This window comes from Peromyscus leucopus, chromosome 8b (assembly GCF_004664715.2).
Source record: "Peromyscus leucopus breed LL Stock chromosome 8b, UCI_PerLeu_2.1, whole genome shotgun sequence".
Lineage (NCBI taxonomy): Eukaryota > Metazoa > Chordata > Mammalia > Rodentia > Cricetidae > Peromyscus > Peromyscus leucopus.
Window position 1 is genome coordinate 70617750 of NC_051086.1, and position 17520 is coordinate 70635269.

General features: G+C 42.7%; 1 protein-coding gene across 5 annotated transcripts in view; it reads left to right on the top strand.

Moving 5' to 3' along the window:
• Positions 1 to 733: 733 nt before the first annotated feature.
• Trim37 (tripartite motif containing 37) overlaps positions 734 to 17520 on the top strand; it is a 137236-nt gene continuing 120449 nt past the window's right edge. For 3 of the 5 annotated variants that reach the window (XM_028878262.2, XM_028878263.2, XM_028878264.2), the window contains exons 1-3: positions 735 to 1165; positions 4581 to 4682; positions 15878 to 15918. In XM_028878262.2, coding sequence (XP_028734095.1) covers positions 1145 to 1165; positions 4581 to 4682; positions 15878 to 15918 — 164 coding nt within the window. In that variant the 5' untranslated portion in view covers positions 735 to 1144. Of the gene's footprint in view, positions 1166 to 4580; positions 4683 to 15877; positions 15919 to 17520 lie in introns of all 5 variants that reach the window. The other 2 variants (XM_037201538.1, XM_037201540.1) reach the window with 1 other exon arrangement.

Here is a 17520-nt window from a genome sequence, read left to right on the forward strand (position 1 = left end):
TGTCTCACACACCCTCAATTTCTCCAACCTAACTCGTTTCTTCAGGCAGGAAATTAGAGGCGGTAGCCGAGGAAAGCTGAATACAGTCTTTTTATGTTAGTCCCAGGTAGCAGAAACAACTCACGCAGCAAGAAAGGAGTAGTGGGTGGGACGTGGGTCCAGTCGTCTCACCAAAATGAGAAGCAGACCTGGTAGCTCGCCTGCAATCCTATATATATCCTGTCCAACAGCAGCTCAAGAGACTTTGTTTCGAAATAAAAATAAGCCTAAACAAAAATCGCCTGCCCATCACAATCGGAGCTTTCGAATAGAGGAAACGAAGTCTAAGAAAAAAAAAAAACACTTGAAGTTTGCTTTTCCTCTCAAAACAAACACCCTAACCGTGAGTCCGCGGCTCCAGGGTCTCCTCATGTGAGCCACAGACCACTGAGACCCGCACCGAGGGAGCCTGAGAGCGCAGATAAATCCCCCGGGTCCTTAACGCTTGGGGGCGTGGCTCCCATCTAAGGACCACAAGCACCCGAGGTGGCCGCAGTCTTCCCGGCGGTAAAAAAAAATCTGGGCGCCCCGGGGCGTCCCGCCGTCGCCAGGCACGCCTCCCCGGCCATCGCCAAGCACGCCTTCCCGGCGCACGGCCTCCCCAAGTCTCGTGTGCTGCGCGCACCGCGGGAGCCGGGGCCGCCTCTCCGCTCCCGCCCCGCCCCGCCCCGCCCCGCCGACTGCGCGTGCGCGCCGCGCTGGCCCGGCTGCCGCGCCTCTAGCTGCCCTGGTTACCGTTGGTGTTTGCGAATCCTCCGCAACGCCGGTTTTGCCGCGGCCCGGGCCCGCGGCGGTTCCACACGCGCGCGCCGCCGTCACGTGGGCCGAGGCTTCCCAGGCGGACACTGGCCGGTGGCTGAGGCGGGAGGAAGGCGCTGCGGCTACCGCTAGCCCTCCCTCGCCGCCCCAGAGGCTGGCGCGCGGATAAAAATGGCGAAATGGGGGGTAGCCGGCGGGGAACCTGACGGGATGGGGCACGGAGGTGGCACTGTTGCGGGAGCCTGCTGAGGTGGGCGCACTTGACCTGGCCACCTCGGGCCGGCGGCGGACAGCGCAGACCACGGACTCCGAGGGTCGCCGAGGGCCCCGCCGAGAGCCGGAGGCAATGGACGAGCAGAGTGTGGAGGTGAGGGGCGTTGCGGAGGGGGGTGGCTGGGCTCCCCTCCATCGCGGAGCCCTTTCTATCCGGGGCGCCATGCTCTTGCCTTCCCCGTGGGAGGCAGCCTCTGCTGGTCGCCGAGAGGGAGGCTGGCCGTGTGGTGCTGCTGCCCTCAGGCTGCCAGGTGCTGAAGCTGTTCCGCAGTCAGGTGCTGAGAGTTTGCAGCGATGCCCTGGCGCCTCTGCTCGGTTTGCAGGCTGAGCCTCTCCAGAGCAAAATTGCAAATTCATCGGAAGGACTCGCCCTGCTCTCTCGCCACGACTTGCTCAGAATGATTAAACAGTTTTCACCCTCAGCGGTACATTTTGTAGGATACACACACACCTCTCCAATACTCTACTGTCTTAATGGCTGGTTTCCAGCACTGATTGTTATGACTACATGGTTGGGATATTTCTATAAAGGCTAGAAGCATAAAAAATGATTGCCTTTTGGGGATACAACTATGCTATGTAGTAATAACTAAAATATGAACCTTTCAGTCACTAAAATACTATATAATTTTGCTTATAAAAAGTAAGGGGGTCGGACATTGGTGGTGCATGGCTTTAATCCCAGCCCTTGGGAAGTAGTAGCAAGCGGATCTCTGTGAGTTCGAGGCCAGCCTGGTCTGCAGACTTGAGTTCCAGGAGAGCCAAGGACAGCTAAGGCTACACAGAGAAAGCCCTGTCTCAAGAAAAAAAAAAGGGGGGGGGAGCGTAACCAACTGAACACTGCACTTTAAATTAACCCAATTCACCCAATGGTTTTTTTGTTTTTTTTTTTTTTTTTTTTTTTTTTCTTCCCAGAGCCATTACAGTCCACATCTCTCAGGTTCCGGCTTGCAGGCATGATTAGCATCATGAGTAATTTTCTACTTGATTGCTTTTGTGAAAGTTGTGTTAAGGTTTTGTAAACTTTTCTTGATTTTAGGAGGGCTTAATTCTTATGGGATGGAGTAAAAACAAACGTTGTACTGCAAAAACAAACGTAAAAATACAGTAACAATATATTTAGCAGTATTTTTAGTTGTTTTAAAAATTTTAACTTGTCAATTACTTTCAAGATAGATTGCTCTGAGACTTGTAGAGAAGAATGATGCTGTGATTTTTTTTTCTGTTTACAACCTTTTAAAAAACTTTTCTGTTTACATTTTTTTATTGTTCACTAGATGTCACAGAAATGACACTAAAATTTTTAGTGGATGCAGATTCTCACATAATTAGTTGATTCCATCAGGACAGAAATTGAGATTCTAAATTAGTTTCTCTTTGGGCCAGAATACTTTGCCACCAACCTAAAAATTACAAATATTTATTTATTTTGAGTGTGTGTAGATATGCATTCATTGATGTGCTCATGTGGCGGTCAGAACAACTTGGAGTCAATTCTCCTGTATTGGGGTACCTGAGATGGAATTCAGATCTTCCGGCTTGGTGGTAGGAGCCTTTGCCTGCCGAGCCACCTCGATAGCTCCTCGGTATCTTTTTTAAAATTTCCTCTTGGGCTGGAGAGATGGCTCAGCGGTTAAGGGTGCTGGCTGCTCTTCCAAAGGTCCTGAGTTCAATTCCCAGCAACCACATGGTGGCTCACAACCATCCATAATGAGATATGGTGCCCTCTTCTGGCCTGCAGGGATAGATACACTGTATACATAATAAATAAATAAAATCTTTAAAAAAAAAAAAATTTCCTCTTGTTTGGATGTCATGGTACACACCTTTAATTCCAGCCCTTGGGAGGCAGAGGCAGGCGGATCTCTGTTTTCTAGGCCAAGATGGTGAGCATAGGGAGTTTTCAGGCCATCCAGAGCTATGTAGTGAGACTCTCTGTCTCTTTAAAAACAAAACAAAACAAAACAAATTCCCTCTTGTAATTAAAGAAGCCATCCATCTCCTTTGTGAAGAAGTGAAAAGTTGTCATTGTGTATTTAGTAATGGAGTCTTCCTTTATTTCTGTTACACGCACACCTCTTTTTGTACTATTAAGTATTTCTACATGCTCTATGTGTAATTGCCATAATTAACCTAATGTACCCCAGTGACAGTATTCCTATATAAAAATCTATGTTTGCATTTCTTTTTTCTTTTTGGTTTTTTGAGACAGTGTTTTGCTGTGGGATGTTAATTTATGTCCTGTGGGAGCCCTTCTTGGGTTCCTTGTGGTGTTACCCAGCAGGTCTGCATAGAGGATGATTAGGACCATGGGCCTGAGTGCAGGTGTTTGAGATGGTCTGCACTTGGCTGTGCTGGGGGATGGTCTGTATGTCAAGTTGCTCTGATTGGTCAATAAATAAAACCTGATTGGTCGTGGCTAGGCAGGAAGTATAGGCGGGACTAACAGAGAGGAGAAATAAAAGAAGGCTGAGGCAGAGAGACACTGCAGCTGCCGCCATGACAAGAAGCATGTGAAGGTGCCGGTAAGCCACAAGCCACGTGGCAAGGTATAGATTTATGGAAATGGATTAATTTAAGATAAAAGAACAGTTAGCAAGAAGCCTGCCACGGCCATACAGTTTGTAAGCAATATAAGTCTCTGTGTTTACTTGGTTGGGTCTGAGCGGCTGTGGGACTGGCGGGTGACAGAGGTTTGTCCTGACTGTGGGCAAGGCAGGAAAACTCTTGCTACAGTGTTTCTCCATGTAGTTTTGGTGCTTTTCCTGGAACTCACTCTGTAGACCAGGCTGCTTCTGCCTCCCAAGTGCTGGGATTAAAGGAGTGTGCCATGGCCACTTGGCACATTTTGTTTTTCTGTGTGTGTGTGTGTGTGTTTGTTTATGGTACACAGATAGAGGTCAGAGGAGATCCATTGGTGATTACATTCCACCTTTAGTTTGAGACTGGGTCTCCTTGGCCTGGAGCTTCACCAGTTAGCCAGGCTAGCTGGCAGTGAGCTTCCAGGGATCTGCCTGTCTCTGCCTTCTGTCTTGCCATAGCTGGCATGGCATGCACCACCACCACACTGGATTGTACCCCGATTCTGGGGATCCTAGATTCTTAGGTTTTCAAGGCAAGCACTTCACTGACTTACCCACTTTGTTAGTCCATATGTTTTCTAGAACCATCATCAAGATTGTGCATGTTTTCTAGATGTTCTGACTCACCAAAGTTCTGATAGGGAGTATAGTTAAAACTGAGGCATTATCAGCCCCAAGTAAGTGTAAATGCTGGGTGAATTTTCTTTCTCTTTTCTTTTTCTTGAGACAGCATCTCACTGAGTAGCCCAGGGATACGTGGAACTCACTGTGTATAGTCTCAGACTGGCAGAGAGCCAATTGCTACTGCCTCTGAATGCTAGGATTAAAGTTGTGCACCACTATGCCTGGCCTTGATTGAAGTCTTTTTATAATGTTCTTTACTCTTGACTTAGTGTAATGTGGGCACCTGACGTCTTTTGTTTTCAGAGCATTGCTGAGGTTTTCCGATGTTTCATTTGTATGGAGAAGCTGCGGGATGCTCGGCTGTGTCCTCACTGCTCCAAGCTTTGTTGTTTCAGCTGCATCAGGGTAAGTTGTATTTCTCTCTATGTGCGTTCAGTTCTTAGTGTTAACTGTTTTGTTTTTGAGACAGGTCTTATGGTGAGTGTAGCTCTGGTTGGTCTGGAATTCACTATGTAGACTAGGTTGACCTCAAATTCAGAGGTTCACCTGCCTCTTTCCTGAGTGCTGGGAATAAAAGAGAGCGCTATCGTGCTTTGTGTATTTGATTTATATATGCTGTACTGTAAGTATTAATCATGTCCCTTTTGCTTATTATGTTTGCATCCCTTTAAAATGTTTTTTTAATAAATGTTTCTCAATAGAGCATCATTTTTTAAATGTCAATTGTGTGTATATGTGTGTTGCTTGCATATATGTCTGTGAATTATGTGTGTGCTGTGCTCTTGGAATCCAGAAGAGGATATCAGATTTCTAGGGAGCAGAATTATAGAGAGTTGTGAGCTGCCACGTAGGTGGTAGAGATTGAACCCAGTGGGTCCTCTGGAAGGGCAGCCAGTACTCTGAGCACTGAACCATTACTCTAGCCCAATAGCACTAGGTGTTTTTTTGGGGGGTGGGTGGGTGGGGAGGAGTAGGGTGGGGAGGAGTGTTTCGAGATGAGGTTTCTTTGTGTAGCCCTGGCTGTCCTGGAACTCACTCTGTAGACTAGGCTGGCCTCCAACTGAGAGATCTACTTGCTTCTGCCTCTAAAGTGATTAAAGGCATGTGCCACCAATTTGTATTGCTTAAGTATTTTAGAGATGAATAAACAGTAAGTTATGACATCTAAGAAATGTTCAAAGAAAGTGAGTATCTCTAGAAGCAAAGCTTGCTGTAATTTTACTTATTTGTACTTTTAAAACTTACTACACTTATTTTATTTTTTGTCAAGTCTCTTTACATAGGCCAGGCTAGCCTGGAACTTGATACGTAGACTACACTGACCTTGAACTCACATAGATCTGCCTGCTTAATCCCAGCACTCAGGAGGCAGAGGAAGGAGGATTTCTGAGTTGGAGGCCAGCCTGGTCTACTGAGTGAGTTCCAGGACAGCCAGAATACATAGAGAAACCCTGTCTACAAACAAACAAACAAAAAACCAAAACAGGTTTTTTCTCTATTTTCTTATTTTCCTATAAAGGACAGAATAGGGCTGAAAAGATAGCTTAGCAAGTCAAGTACTTGCTTCCAAGTGTGGTGATCTGAGGTCAGTTCCACAGCAGAAGAAGAGGACTGACTAGTTCAGGGTGTCCTGACCTTCACAAGCACACAAAGAAAAAGAAAAATAGAGAAAAATGTCCCTTTGTCAAGAGTAGTTTCTGTAACACTTAAACAATTTTCTTCTAGTCACAGGACTGGCAAATATTGGAGCTGGAGTTGAATCCAGTGAGTCTGTTTTAGAGCCTGCATTGCTACTAGTATGTGCAGATCTAGGTTACATATGAAACTAGTTCTTACATTGGTTAAGCGGGAAATTCAATCTTTATTAGTGTTGTTTCCTTAGCTATAGCATTTAGATGTGTAATCTGCCTCATGACTAGTTGGGAAATAAATGAAACAAGCCAAAAGATAATTGAAAAATTAGAAAATGTTATCCACTTGTGAAGTTTTATTCTAGTAGTTTATCACCCAGTGTCCATGGTAGTTTACATTATGAAACTGCAGCTACAGAGATTAATTGGTTTCCATCACTGTGGTGAATACTTTGTGGAGTCTATCCAGACTGGATTTCTTTTCTTTTTCTTTTTTTTTTTAAGATTCATTTATTTATTATGTATACAGCATGTATGACTACAGGCCAGAAGAGGGTACCAGATCTCATTACAGATGGTTGTGAGCCACCATGTGGTTGCTGGGAATTGAACTCAGAACCTCTGGAAGAGCAGTCAGTGCTCTTAACCTCTGAGCCACCTCTCCAGCCCCAGACTGGATTTCTTTGATGAAGGGTTTGAGAGTGCTTGAAAGTTTTGCAAGTGCATGTGACCTTTGGTGATTGTGTTGGACCTGGTTGATTGTTTCTTTGCTATCTGTTCCTTTCCTTTCTTTCTAGATGCATGTACTTGCTGTGAGAGATTAGATTTACCTTTGCAGCTCTAGCTATCGTCTATATATGGGCCCTGCATCTAGTCTTTTAGCATTGGTTTTATTTATTGTGTGTGGTGTTGGTGTTTAAACCCAGGTCCTCGTACATGGTGACCAGCAAGCACTTTACCACTGAGCAATGGTTTTAACACAGTTTTGACTTTTAGATGTCTTACTTCATTTCCTTCCAGAATCTTGAACTTTACTCAAGATAAATTGTTCATGTTATTTTTTCAAACTGACCCTGCTGTCTTTTGTTTTGCCTGTCATTCATACTGGACAGCAGTGATTTTTATGTCAGTTACTGTTAGTGTCCTTTGTATCTGTCCTACAGCTTTCCATTAACATTTGGGAGAGAGAAGTATATCCCTTCATCTATAGATGATTTATTTTCTCTTTCTTTCTTTTCTTTTCTCTTTCTTTTTTGTTTTGTTTTTTTGAGACAGGGTTTCTCCGTAGCCCAGGCTGTCTTAAAACTCGCTTTGTAGACCATGCTGGCCTCGATCTCACAGAGATCTGCCGGCCTCTGCTTCCTGAGTGCTGGGATTAAAGACGTATACCACCACTGGCGAGCTATTTCTTTACCTTAAGTCTTTGCTTATCTCTAGTTCACTTTATATCCTGTCACCATATTACTGTCCCCATAAGTGTCATTTTCTCTGTCAAAAGCCTTGTAAAGTTGAAGGGTAGTTGAGGAATATTAGCCTTGTGTTCTGGCTCTCTGGATCTGATCCCAACCTTTTTTTCACTGTGTCATCACCCTACTCCAGAACCTGGGCTAGCCTCAGAATCAGTCTTCTTGCCTCTACCTCACCTCCCAAGTTCTAGGATTGTAGGCAGATACTCTTACACAGGATTATCTTGGCTTTTTTTTTTTTTTTTTTTTAAATAATTTTTGTAAATGTGTGCTCACAGGTTTGTGGAGATCAGAGTCAGCTTTGGAAGCTGGTTCACCGTGTTGAGGCTGGTTATCTTTCATTTTTGTTGCTGTGATCCAGGCTAGCTGGCCTGAAAGCTTCTGGGCAGTTGTCTCATCTGTGCCTCCCATTTTCCCATAGGAATGCTGGGATTACATAGTCACAACCCCACATTCAGATTTTTACATGGGCTCCAGAGGGTCAGCTCTCATCATCCAGCTTGTGTGGCTCATGCTTTACCTCCTAAGCCATCTCCCTGGCCCCCATCCTGGTCCCTATAAATGAATGTAATATTCATTTATAGCTATTAGTTGCTTGCCTTTTTGACATGATACATTGACTTCCCTTGTATGTATGTGAATATAAGTGCTATGAAGAAAAATAAAAATAAATAGGGTTTCAAAATTGGCATTTGTTAGCCATTTTAAATATGGTAGTCTGGGAAGTTCTGAGGAAATAATATTACAAAAGCGATCTAAAGAAATGTGGGAGGAAATTATCTGGGGTAAGAAATCCCAGACAAAATAGTTAGAAAGGACAAAGAGCAGTCAGAAATATTGTTGATATTGTTGTATTGGGAAAGAGTCCAAAAGCTGCCATGGCTAGAGCAGGGTGGATTATGAGAGGGCTAGGGACAAACTTAGAGAGAAAGCAAAGGGGGTGGGTAAGGAATTTGGGTTTTGTTTTTGTTTTTTTGAGTCAAGGTTTCTCTCTTTAACCCTGGCTGTCCTGGAATTGACTCTTTAGACCAACTAGGCCTCAAACTCAAGAGAGTTCCACCTGCCTCTGCCTCCCATGTATAGGGATATTACTTATTCATCAATTCAGTATACCTGATTCTTCTCTTTGGCTATGAAATATAAGGTAAAAACACCTCAAGTATTTCCTGTGTGATAGAGCATGGAGGGACCACATAGGTAAATACACAAATAGTGATTCTAAGAATATAATATGTTGCAGCAAGTGGCTTGTTTTACTGGGAGAAAGCAGCATATTGCAACACACACACACACACACACACACACACAAATAAAACAAAATAAAACCCAGGGCTGATAAGATGGCTCTGGGTAAATTCCAAGCCTGATGACCTTAGTTGACTCCTGGTACCACAGATAGGAAGAGAGAATGTACACATACATGCCCACAATAAAAAGTATAAATTTTAAGAAGTGGTCTAGTCACTTCTTATTAGCAGGCTATAGCCTAGTTATGTAGTATATACCAATAGATAAGTTATGAAATGTCAGAAAGGGGGAAGTATGGCTTGCTGTAGGAGAACTTGGCAGTTAGCCTGGTTAGGGTTTCCATTACTGTGAAGAGACACCATGACCACATCAACTCTTATAAAGAAAAACAGTTAATTGGGGTGGCTTACATTTTCAGAGGTTTAGTTAGTCCATTGTCATCGTGGTAGCACAGGCAGCATCCAGGCAGACGTGGTGCTGCAGCTGAGAGTCCTGCATTTTGATCAGCAGGCAACAGGTAATGAATTGAGATACTGGGTGTGGCCTGAGCATATATGACATCTCAAAGCCCGCCTCCACAGTGACACACTTCCTCCAACAAGGTCACACCTATTCCAACAAGGCCAGAGCCCCTAACAGTGCCACTCCCTATGAGCTTATGGGGGCCAATTACCTTCAACCACCACAGCAGTGGTATGTAAAATAGTGTAGCCAAGCATGGTGTTTAAATTCTTGCCCACAAAAGGCAGAGTTAGGAATCTGTAGTGTTTGGAGTTAGCCTGAACTACATAATGAGTCAAGACTAGCTTGGGGTATATAGCAAAATCCTGGCTCAAAAAAACCAAAAGGAAACATTTGTGGACTTCTTGGAAAGCTTAGGAGAGGAAGTGCCATAGAAACTAAAATCTAAATGGTGAGTGGGATTTTTCTAGTTGAGCAAAATTTGATGAATATGGTGAATAGAGAAGGAAACATTTAAAGGCTTAATTTACTGGATCATAGGATGTGACTGAAGAGGTATAGCTGGGACCACTTCTTGAAGGGAGGTGTGGAAAGCTCTGTTTTTAGTAGATGAGTGGTCTGCTCAGAGGAAGAAACCTGACCCCAGCCTCATTTGTGCTTGAGGACTAAAGAAACCTTGTGTAGCAGGAATCTTAAAAGTTCTTATTAATAAAATCAAACCCAAGGCCAGTTATTGGGGTCAATGCTGGAAGATCAGAGAGACAGAACAAGCCACAGCTATCTCACCTCGCCTGGTTCTCAGCTGGTTTTGTCTCCTCAGACTGGAGGCCTCTGAGTCCTCATCCGGAATGGGTCTCAGCTGAATTACTGCTCAAAAGCCTGAATGCTTAACCAGCCAAATGCTGAACCAGCCACATGCTTAACCAGCCAAAATCTTGACCAGCCAAAAACTTCTAGTTTCTGGTCCTCACACCTTATATATCTTTCTGCTTTCTACCACCACTCCCTGGGATTAAAGGCTGGCTTTCTGGGATTAAAGGGTGTGTCACCATGCTTGGCTATTTCCAATGTGGCCTTGAACTCACAGAGATCCAGAGGGATTTCTATCTCTGGAATGCTAGGATTAAAGGTGTGAGTGCCACCATTTTCTAACCTTTGTATCTAGTGGCTGTCTGTTCTCTGACCCCAGATAAATTTATTAGAGTACACAATATTTTGGGGAACACAATACCACCACAACCTTGTTTTATTAAGATAGAAGGATTCTTTTCTGTTTGCTCTGCCCTCTTCCCGTCCTAGCTTTCTTTGCTAGGGTCTCACGTAACCCAGGCTGGCCTCTGACTCACTATGTAGCCAAGCTTACCTGTAGCTGTAAGTTTCTCCTGTTCCAATCCTGCAGTCCCATGTCCCGTGTTTCTCCGTTTCTCAGATGCTTATAAAGTAATTACGCAGAGGCTTATATTAATTACCAGTTCTATGGCCTATTGGCTCAGGCTTCTCGCTAGCTGTCTCTTACAACTTAACTCAACCCATAACTATTAATCTATGTATCACTACGTGTTCTATGGCTTTACCCGTGTCCCATTACATGTTGCTCCTTGGACAGTGGTTTGGCGTCTCCTACCACTCTCCTTCTTACTGTCTCTCTTGGATTTTCCTGTCTGGCTCCATCCTGCCCTGCCATAGGCCATTGCAGCTTTTTTTATTAGCCAATGGGAGCAACACGTATTCACAGCATACAGAAAGACATCTCACAGCACTTCCCCTTTTCTAGCTAATCAAAAAGGAAGGTTTTAATTTTAACATAGTAAAATTATATATAATAAAACGGTTATCAAGCAAGAATTACAGACAATATCTAGTCTATTTGTATTTGGAAAAATTGAAGAAAATTCTATCATCTGTCCTATTTTGTGAGTCTAAAGTTTTATATCTAATTTATCTTTTATCATGACTAAGGAAAAATTATAACTAGTCTTCAACTCTATCAAAGACCCCAGAAGGATATAATATTAACTAAGGAAAGAGGAAGTGCATTGCAAGCAACTTCCATAATTCTAAAAATGACAGAAACGTCTGGCTACCTGGACAATCATCCAAAGTTCCTCTGTAACGTTGGGGCATCTGTCTTTAGCCTATAGGCCTAGAGTCTGTGGCATAGCTTATAGTGAAGGCAGAAATTTTATGGACTGTTTCACCCATTTTGGCAAAGTTAATCAGTCGCTTCTCCCCTTGTCCTATAGAATGTCTGGTAGTTTCTTCTGTGAAGCAGGAACCTGAAGGATCATCTCACTTGCAAAGTTTAGTGGTCACCTTCCTAACGAGGACTATGGGGGTCCAGCCCCTCGATAGTCCCCTTCCAGGGTCCGGGAAGAATCTACAACCAGCTGATAATTAATCTTTGATGAAAAGAAATGAATCTATGTACATGAAACTCCTTAGTCCATATACTTTATTATTCTGTGTCAGTTACAAGCTTATATTCTGCTCTCATATTTAGCTCATTTGTTGCCTGATTTCTCTCTATACTTATCTGCGGTCCTCTCTAGGTTCTATCTTAATTCCTTCATCTAATTCTGCCCCTCCTAGTTTCTCATCCATCTTGTTCTTTCCCATATCATCTCCTCTCCCATCTCCTTCTCTTTCCTCATCTCGTTCTTCCTCATCTTGTTCTTCCCCATCTGGCTCTTCCTCATCTTCCATCTCGTTCCTCTAGTACACTCTTCTAGCCCTTCAATCTAGTTCTTCCTCATCTCATTTTGTTCCTCTCAAGTTCTTACCCATCTAGTTCTTCCATTCTCTTTTCTCTTCTTTGTCTCTGTACCCTGGAAGTCCTGGTATATATACACTTACAAGGAATAATCCCTTGGCAGTGCAAAGCCAGACTTCCAGGGTCAAACAGGGGTGATAAGAATCACATAGAGGGGCAATAACCATTAATTATCATTTGCAACCCCAAAGGGAAGTGACCAATGGGGAAATGAATTAACTAAAGGCTAAATTTGGGTAATAAAAAGAAGAAGGATCTTATGTGCTCAACTATAGTCTTAAATGTGATTAGTAGAAAATGTTAAGAATCTATAAGTTGCTAGGTCAATGGGAGAAAATAAAACTGTCTTCTTTTTTCCTGTGGCTCATATCTGTCCAAGCTATCTGCCATTTTTCTGCAGGGTGGGGGAAAGTGTGCTCAGTCGCTAGGCAACCTGTGTACAGCTAGACGCCTCTGGTGATAGTTAAAGGGAGATCTGGAACTAGAGGTAAGGTTTGGGCAAGGAGGAAGTAAAGCTTAATTGGCACATCTGCCAGGCCTTCTCAAACAGGTAGCCTGGATGCTTAAGTCTGTTCTTAGAGAATACAGAGGTATCTCTGATAAGGTACTCTCCTCCATCTGGGGATGGACCTGGCTGGATGCTGCCAATGATGATAATTACAGGGAGGCTTGAACTGGGGTTCTGGCTGAGCATAGCTGTCAGCGCAGAAGGTTATCTAAATATTCCTAGAAGTGGTTAGGTAAGGAGTTAGAGGTCTATAAAGTTAGTAAGGCTGTAAGAAAGAAGGGTCCGAGCTAAATTGTGTAAAGCTATTACTTAACGTCCATCTGACCTAGGCAGTGTCTCCTTGTGGAATTTTTCTTAAATCAGGAGACTTGCATGTGGACTGTTATTACTGCTAGTCTTTGAAAGTGGCCAAGGGAGATAGATATCTGATTCCAGACAAAGCCTTTCCTGAGGCTGTTCTCCAAATACCTGGAATGTGTATGTCCAGAGAGTGATCAGTCCACATTGTTAGCCCTTCTTAGGGAAAAGTCAATTGGGAAAACTATGAAGGCACACATGATTTTCATCACAGAAGACAGCTGATACTTAACAAGCCAAATAACACCAAAAACTCCTTGGAATTTGGCTTCCTCTGGAGGAATTCCCTGATCCCTCCAGGTAGTGACTTTGCCATAACCAGCTGAGTTCTTATGATATATTCCTGTGGCCCACAGCACCTTCCTATGGGTCCTGCATGTTCAGTTTATACAACATACTGTCAAGTAGTCTAGGCAAGAACATTTTCTTGACCAAATGACTAACTTTTGCCATAAAGAAAGCAAACTCCATATGGAGTTTCTTCGATGCCCATCATCCCCAGCCATTCTAATTGCTTGAGTGTTTTTCTTTTTCTTTTCTGTTTTTTTTTTTTTTTTTTTTTTCTCAAGACAGGATTTCTCTGTGTAGTTGGGTGCCTGTCCTGTATCTCGATCCATAGACCAGGCTGGCCTCGAACTCACAGAGATCTGCTTGGCTCTGTCTCCCGAGTGCTGGAATTAAAGGCATGTGCCCCTGCCACTTGGCATTTTCTTGTTCTTTAAGGTTTCCTTAGGAATCTCACTTAATGTTAAAGCTTATCTTTTATAGGTGATCAAAGTGAGAGTAGGCTGTGGAGGATTGTTTACCTCAGATTGTATTTGCCAGATAAACAAAGTTTGAAACTCTTACATTAGTGTTTGTTTTTTAAGTACTGTGACAGCACACCTGACTTAAGCACCTTACATTGGGAAGGGCATATTTTTGGCATCCCGGTTGAGGATGCAGTCCATCATGGTGGGGTAGTTATGGTGACAGAAGCAGATCCAGCCATGTCAGCAGGAGTGTGAGGCAGGTGAATGCTGGTGCCAAGCTCACTCTCCTTTTTCCTTTTTATTTTATATAGGATCCCTGTCCATGTCATAGTGCCATCCACATTAGGCTTGGTTTGTCTTCCTTAAACCTCTCTGGAAATAGCCTCACAGTCATAGCCAGAAGTGTGTCTCCTCAGTGGTTCTCAGTTTAATCAAGTTGATAATTAAGAACATCCACTATAGCCATTAACACGTTTATAGAAATGTGTTTACATAGCCGGGTGGCGGCGGTGGTGGCGCACGCCTTTAATCCCAGCACTCGGGAGGCAGAGGCAGGCAGATCTCTGTGAGTTCAAGGCCAGCTTGGTCTACAGAGTGAGATCCAGGACAAGCGCAAAGCTTACACAGAGAAACCCTGTCTCGAAAAACCAAAAAAAAAAAAAAAAAAAAAAAAGTGTTTACAGTTTTAATATCTCTCTGTTTTAGATGTATTCTTTTTAAATTTATGTATATGGATGTTTTATCTGCATGTACATCTTCACATCAGAAGAGGGCATTGGATTCTATAAGACTACAGTTATAGATGGTTGTGAGCTGTCATGTGGATGCTGGGAATTGAACTCAGAATCTCTGGAAGAGCAGCCAGTGCTCTTAACTGCTGAGCCATCTCTCCAGCCCAAGTGTTTTTATTTTAAGTATATGGATGTTTTTCATGCATATATTTCTGTGCACCACTTGCATGCTTGGTATCTGAGGAGGCCAGAAGAGGGCATTAGAGTTACAGTTGTGAACCACATTTGTAGGAGCTTGGACTCCAGCCTGGAAACTCTGGAAGAGCAGTTAATACTCTTAACTGCTGGACCATCTCTCCAGCTCCCAAGTATTTGTTTTATGTATGGGTTACAACTGTTTCCATCCAGTAATAATTGTTGTTGATGTTTTTGAGACAGAGTCTTGCTGTGTAGTCCTGGCTGGCCTCAAACTTGTAATCCTAATGTTTTTACCATTCAATTGCGAGGATTAGGGGCATGTGTCACCACACTGAGCCTCAGGAGTAATTTAAAAGATGAAATTATGGGCTGGAGAGATGACTCAGCTGTTAAGATAACTTGCTGCTCTTCCAGAAGATCTGAGTTCCTAGCACCCACTTCAAGGGGCTCACAACTTTCTCCAGCTCCAGGGTATTCAACACCCTTATCTGGCTCCCTCAGTCAACCCATGAAATTAATAAAAATTTGGGCTTTTTATTACATCTACTTAATGGTGTGTGTATGGGTGGACAGCATATGGAAGTCAAAAGACAATTTATGGAAGTCAGTTTTCTCTTGCTACCATATAGGTGAGGAGAGTTGGGATTCAAACTCAAGTCTTCAGGCTTGCCAGTAAGCTTCTTTACCTGCTGAGTCATCCAGTTTAGGGTTTTGTAGAGACGTTATTGTCTCCAGAAACTTTTTTTTTCTGGTTTTTTTTTTTTTTGTTGTTGTTGTTGGTGTTGTTTTTCGAGACAGGGTTTCTCTGAGTTGCATTGGAGCCTGTCCTGGATCTCCCTTTGTAGACCAGGCTGGCCTCAAACTCACAGAAATCCACCTGCCTCTGCCTCCCGAGTACTAGAATTAAAGGCGTGTGTCACCACCGCCCAGCTTGAAACTTTTTTATAGTTGTAAGGAAACCAGAATTTCTGGGTGTTTAAATTGCCAAACATTATATATAAGACTTGAGGAGGACCGGCCCTAGTGCTTACTTATGATTTAGGTCTGATTTACATGCCCATAATGTGTACCTTAGAATTAGTTTGCTTTTTACAAAGTAAATTTAGTACTACCTTAAACTCTGTGGTTTGTAATTAGTTAGAAAAAAAAAATCATTGTGGCTTATTTTTTGAGGGTGGAGTGATGGCATTACTTTTATAAAGATTACATCTTTGTGAGATCTAGCTAGCTCTAGAATCACTTGCTTTCCTATGGGAGAGTAGCCTCTTAACTATTTTGGGATAAATTCTGTCCCTTTGAAAATTTGTTCCTGTAATGATAATGATGAGAGAGAGAGAGTAGATTGCCTGTTATTTCTGTATCTCTAAAATAAATTTAGGCACTAGAGAGTTAAACTCATTAAATGTAGTTTATAATGATTAGATATATAAAGTAATGGTGTTTTTATAATCAGAATTTAATTATTTTGCCTCCTTAGCGCTGGCTGACAGAGCAGAGAGCTCAGTGTCCTCATTGTCGGTAAGTATTTTGCTGTTTATATATATGGAAAATGGTAAAAGAGAGAAAAGCCATGGGGTCAGAGGATGCCCTGGGATGTCCACAGTCAAATTCCCCTTCCCCCTCCACCCCTGCAATTTTCCACATTGCTGTTCCTTAGGGATAAAGTTGAATAAAAAATGATGAGTAGATTTGGAAACACAAGTGCAGAATCTGTCTGTATGCCTGGCCAAATTGTAGGTTGAATGTGTTATGTGTGATTGTAGTGCTGCGCCCTTGTTTTTCTTACATAGTTTATTGTGTGACTTTAACTTTCGAATTTAAACAAAAAGTGTAATTGGGGATTGGTAGCTCACACCTGTGATCCCGAGCACTGGAGGCTGAAGCAGGAGGTTTGCCATGCATTTGGGGCTAGCCTGAGCTATAGTGTGAGACTTTATCTACTGGACAAAAAGAATCCTTTCAGAAGAAATGGACAGGCGTGTTATTCTTATATGCAAGTGGTGGAGTATATTCTTACATACCTTTTTCTTTTTTAGGTTTTTTGAGACAGGGTTTCTTTGTATAGCCTTGGCTGTCCTAGAACTTGTTCTGTAGACCAGGCTGGCCTCGAACCCAAAGAGATCCACCGGTTTCTGCTTCCTGAGTGCTGGGATTAAAGGCACGAACCACCATCGCCCAGCAATTATATACCTTTTCTTAAAGCAGACAAATATAGTAACTTAATGTTTATGATTCTCTTGCTTGTCATTTGTTTACTCTTTGGGATATGTTCTCATGTAGCCCAGGCTGGCCTCCACCTATAAGGATAAACTTGAACTCTTGACACCACGCCCTGAAGTGATAGGATTTACAGGCGTGTGCTCCATACCTGGCTTTATAATTTGCTTTTCCCCCCTCCTAAAATCATTGGGAATATTTCACTGATGGTGTGTGTGTGTAAGTCATTTAAGCATCTGTTTGATAACTCTCTTTTTAAGATTATGTTTATATTGAGAAATGTTTAGCTTGTTTCTATTTCTTGTTATTTAGGCAACCGTGCCAGCTTTTACTCTTCTGTTTGCTTTTTCATATTAGTTTATGAGAAGAGCATCACTGTAAATGAGAACTTGCTGTAGTGATTGTACTCTGCTACATACAGTCTAATGTGGCCACCAGCTGCATGTGCTATGGAACATTTCAATTGTGTCTAATGTGACTAGTGACATTTTATTTATTTGTTTATTGAGACTGTTTTGCTATGTAGCCCAGGTGGGCTTTGAACTCATCCTCTAGTCTCAGATTCCTGAGTGCTGGGGTTATAGGCATGTGTTACCATTTTTTAAAAATGAAATAGCCATATTTGGCCAGTGATTGCCATTCATTTATCATTGTTTTGATGGTCTATGACTTGAACCCAGGAATTAACTCATACTAATACCATATTATGCTGCCACTGAACTGTGTACTCCAGGCCCATGGCTATCATTTTGTACAGTCCAATTTAGGCTAAGAAATTAAAAATTTATCATCTAAATTATCATTGTTATTGTTTGGATAGTGCATTTGTCGTGTGTGTGTGTGTGTGTGTGTGTGTGTGTGTGTGTGTGTGTGATATGTATGAATGTGATAAAATAAGTTACA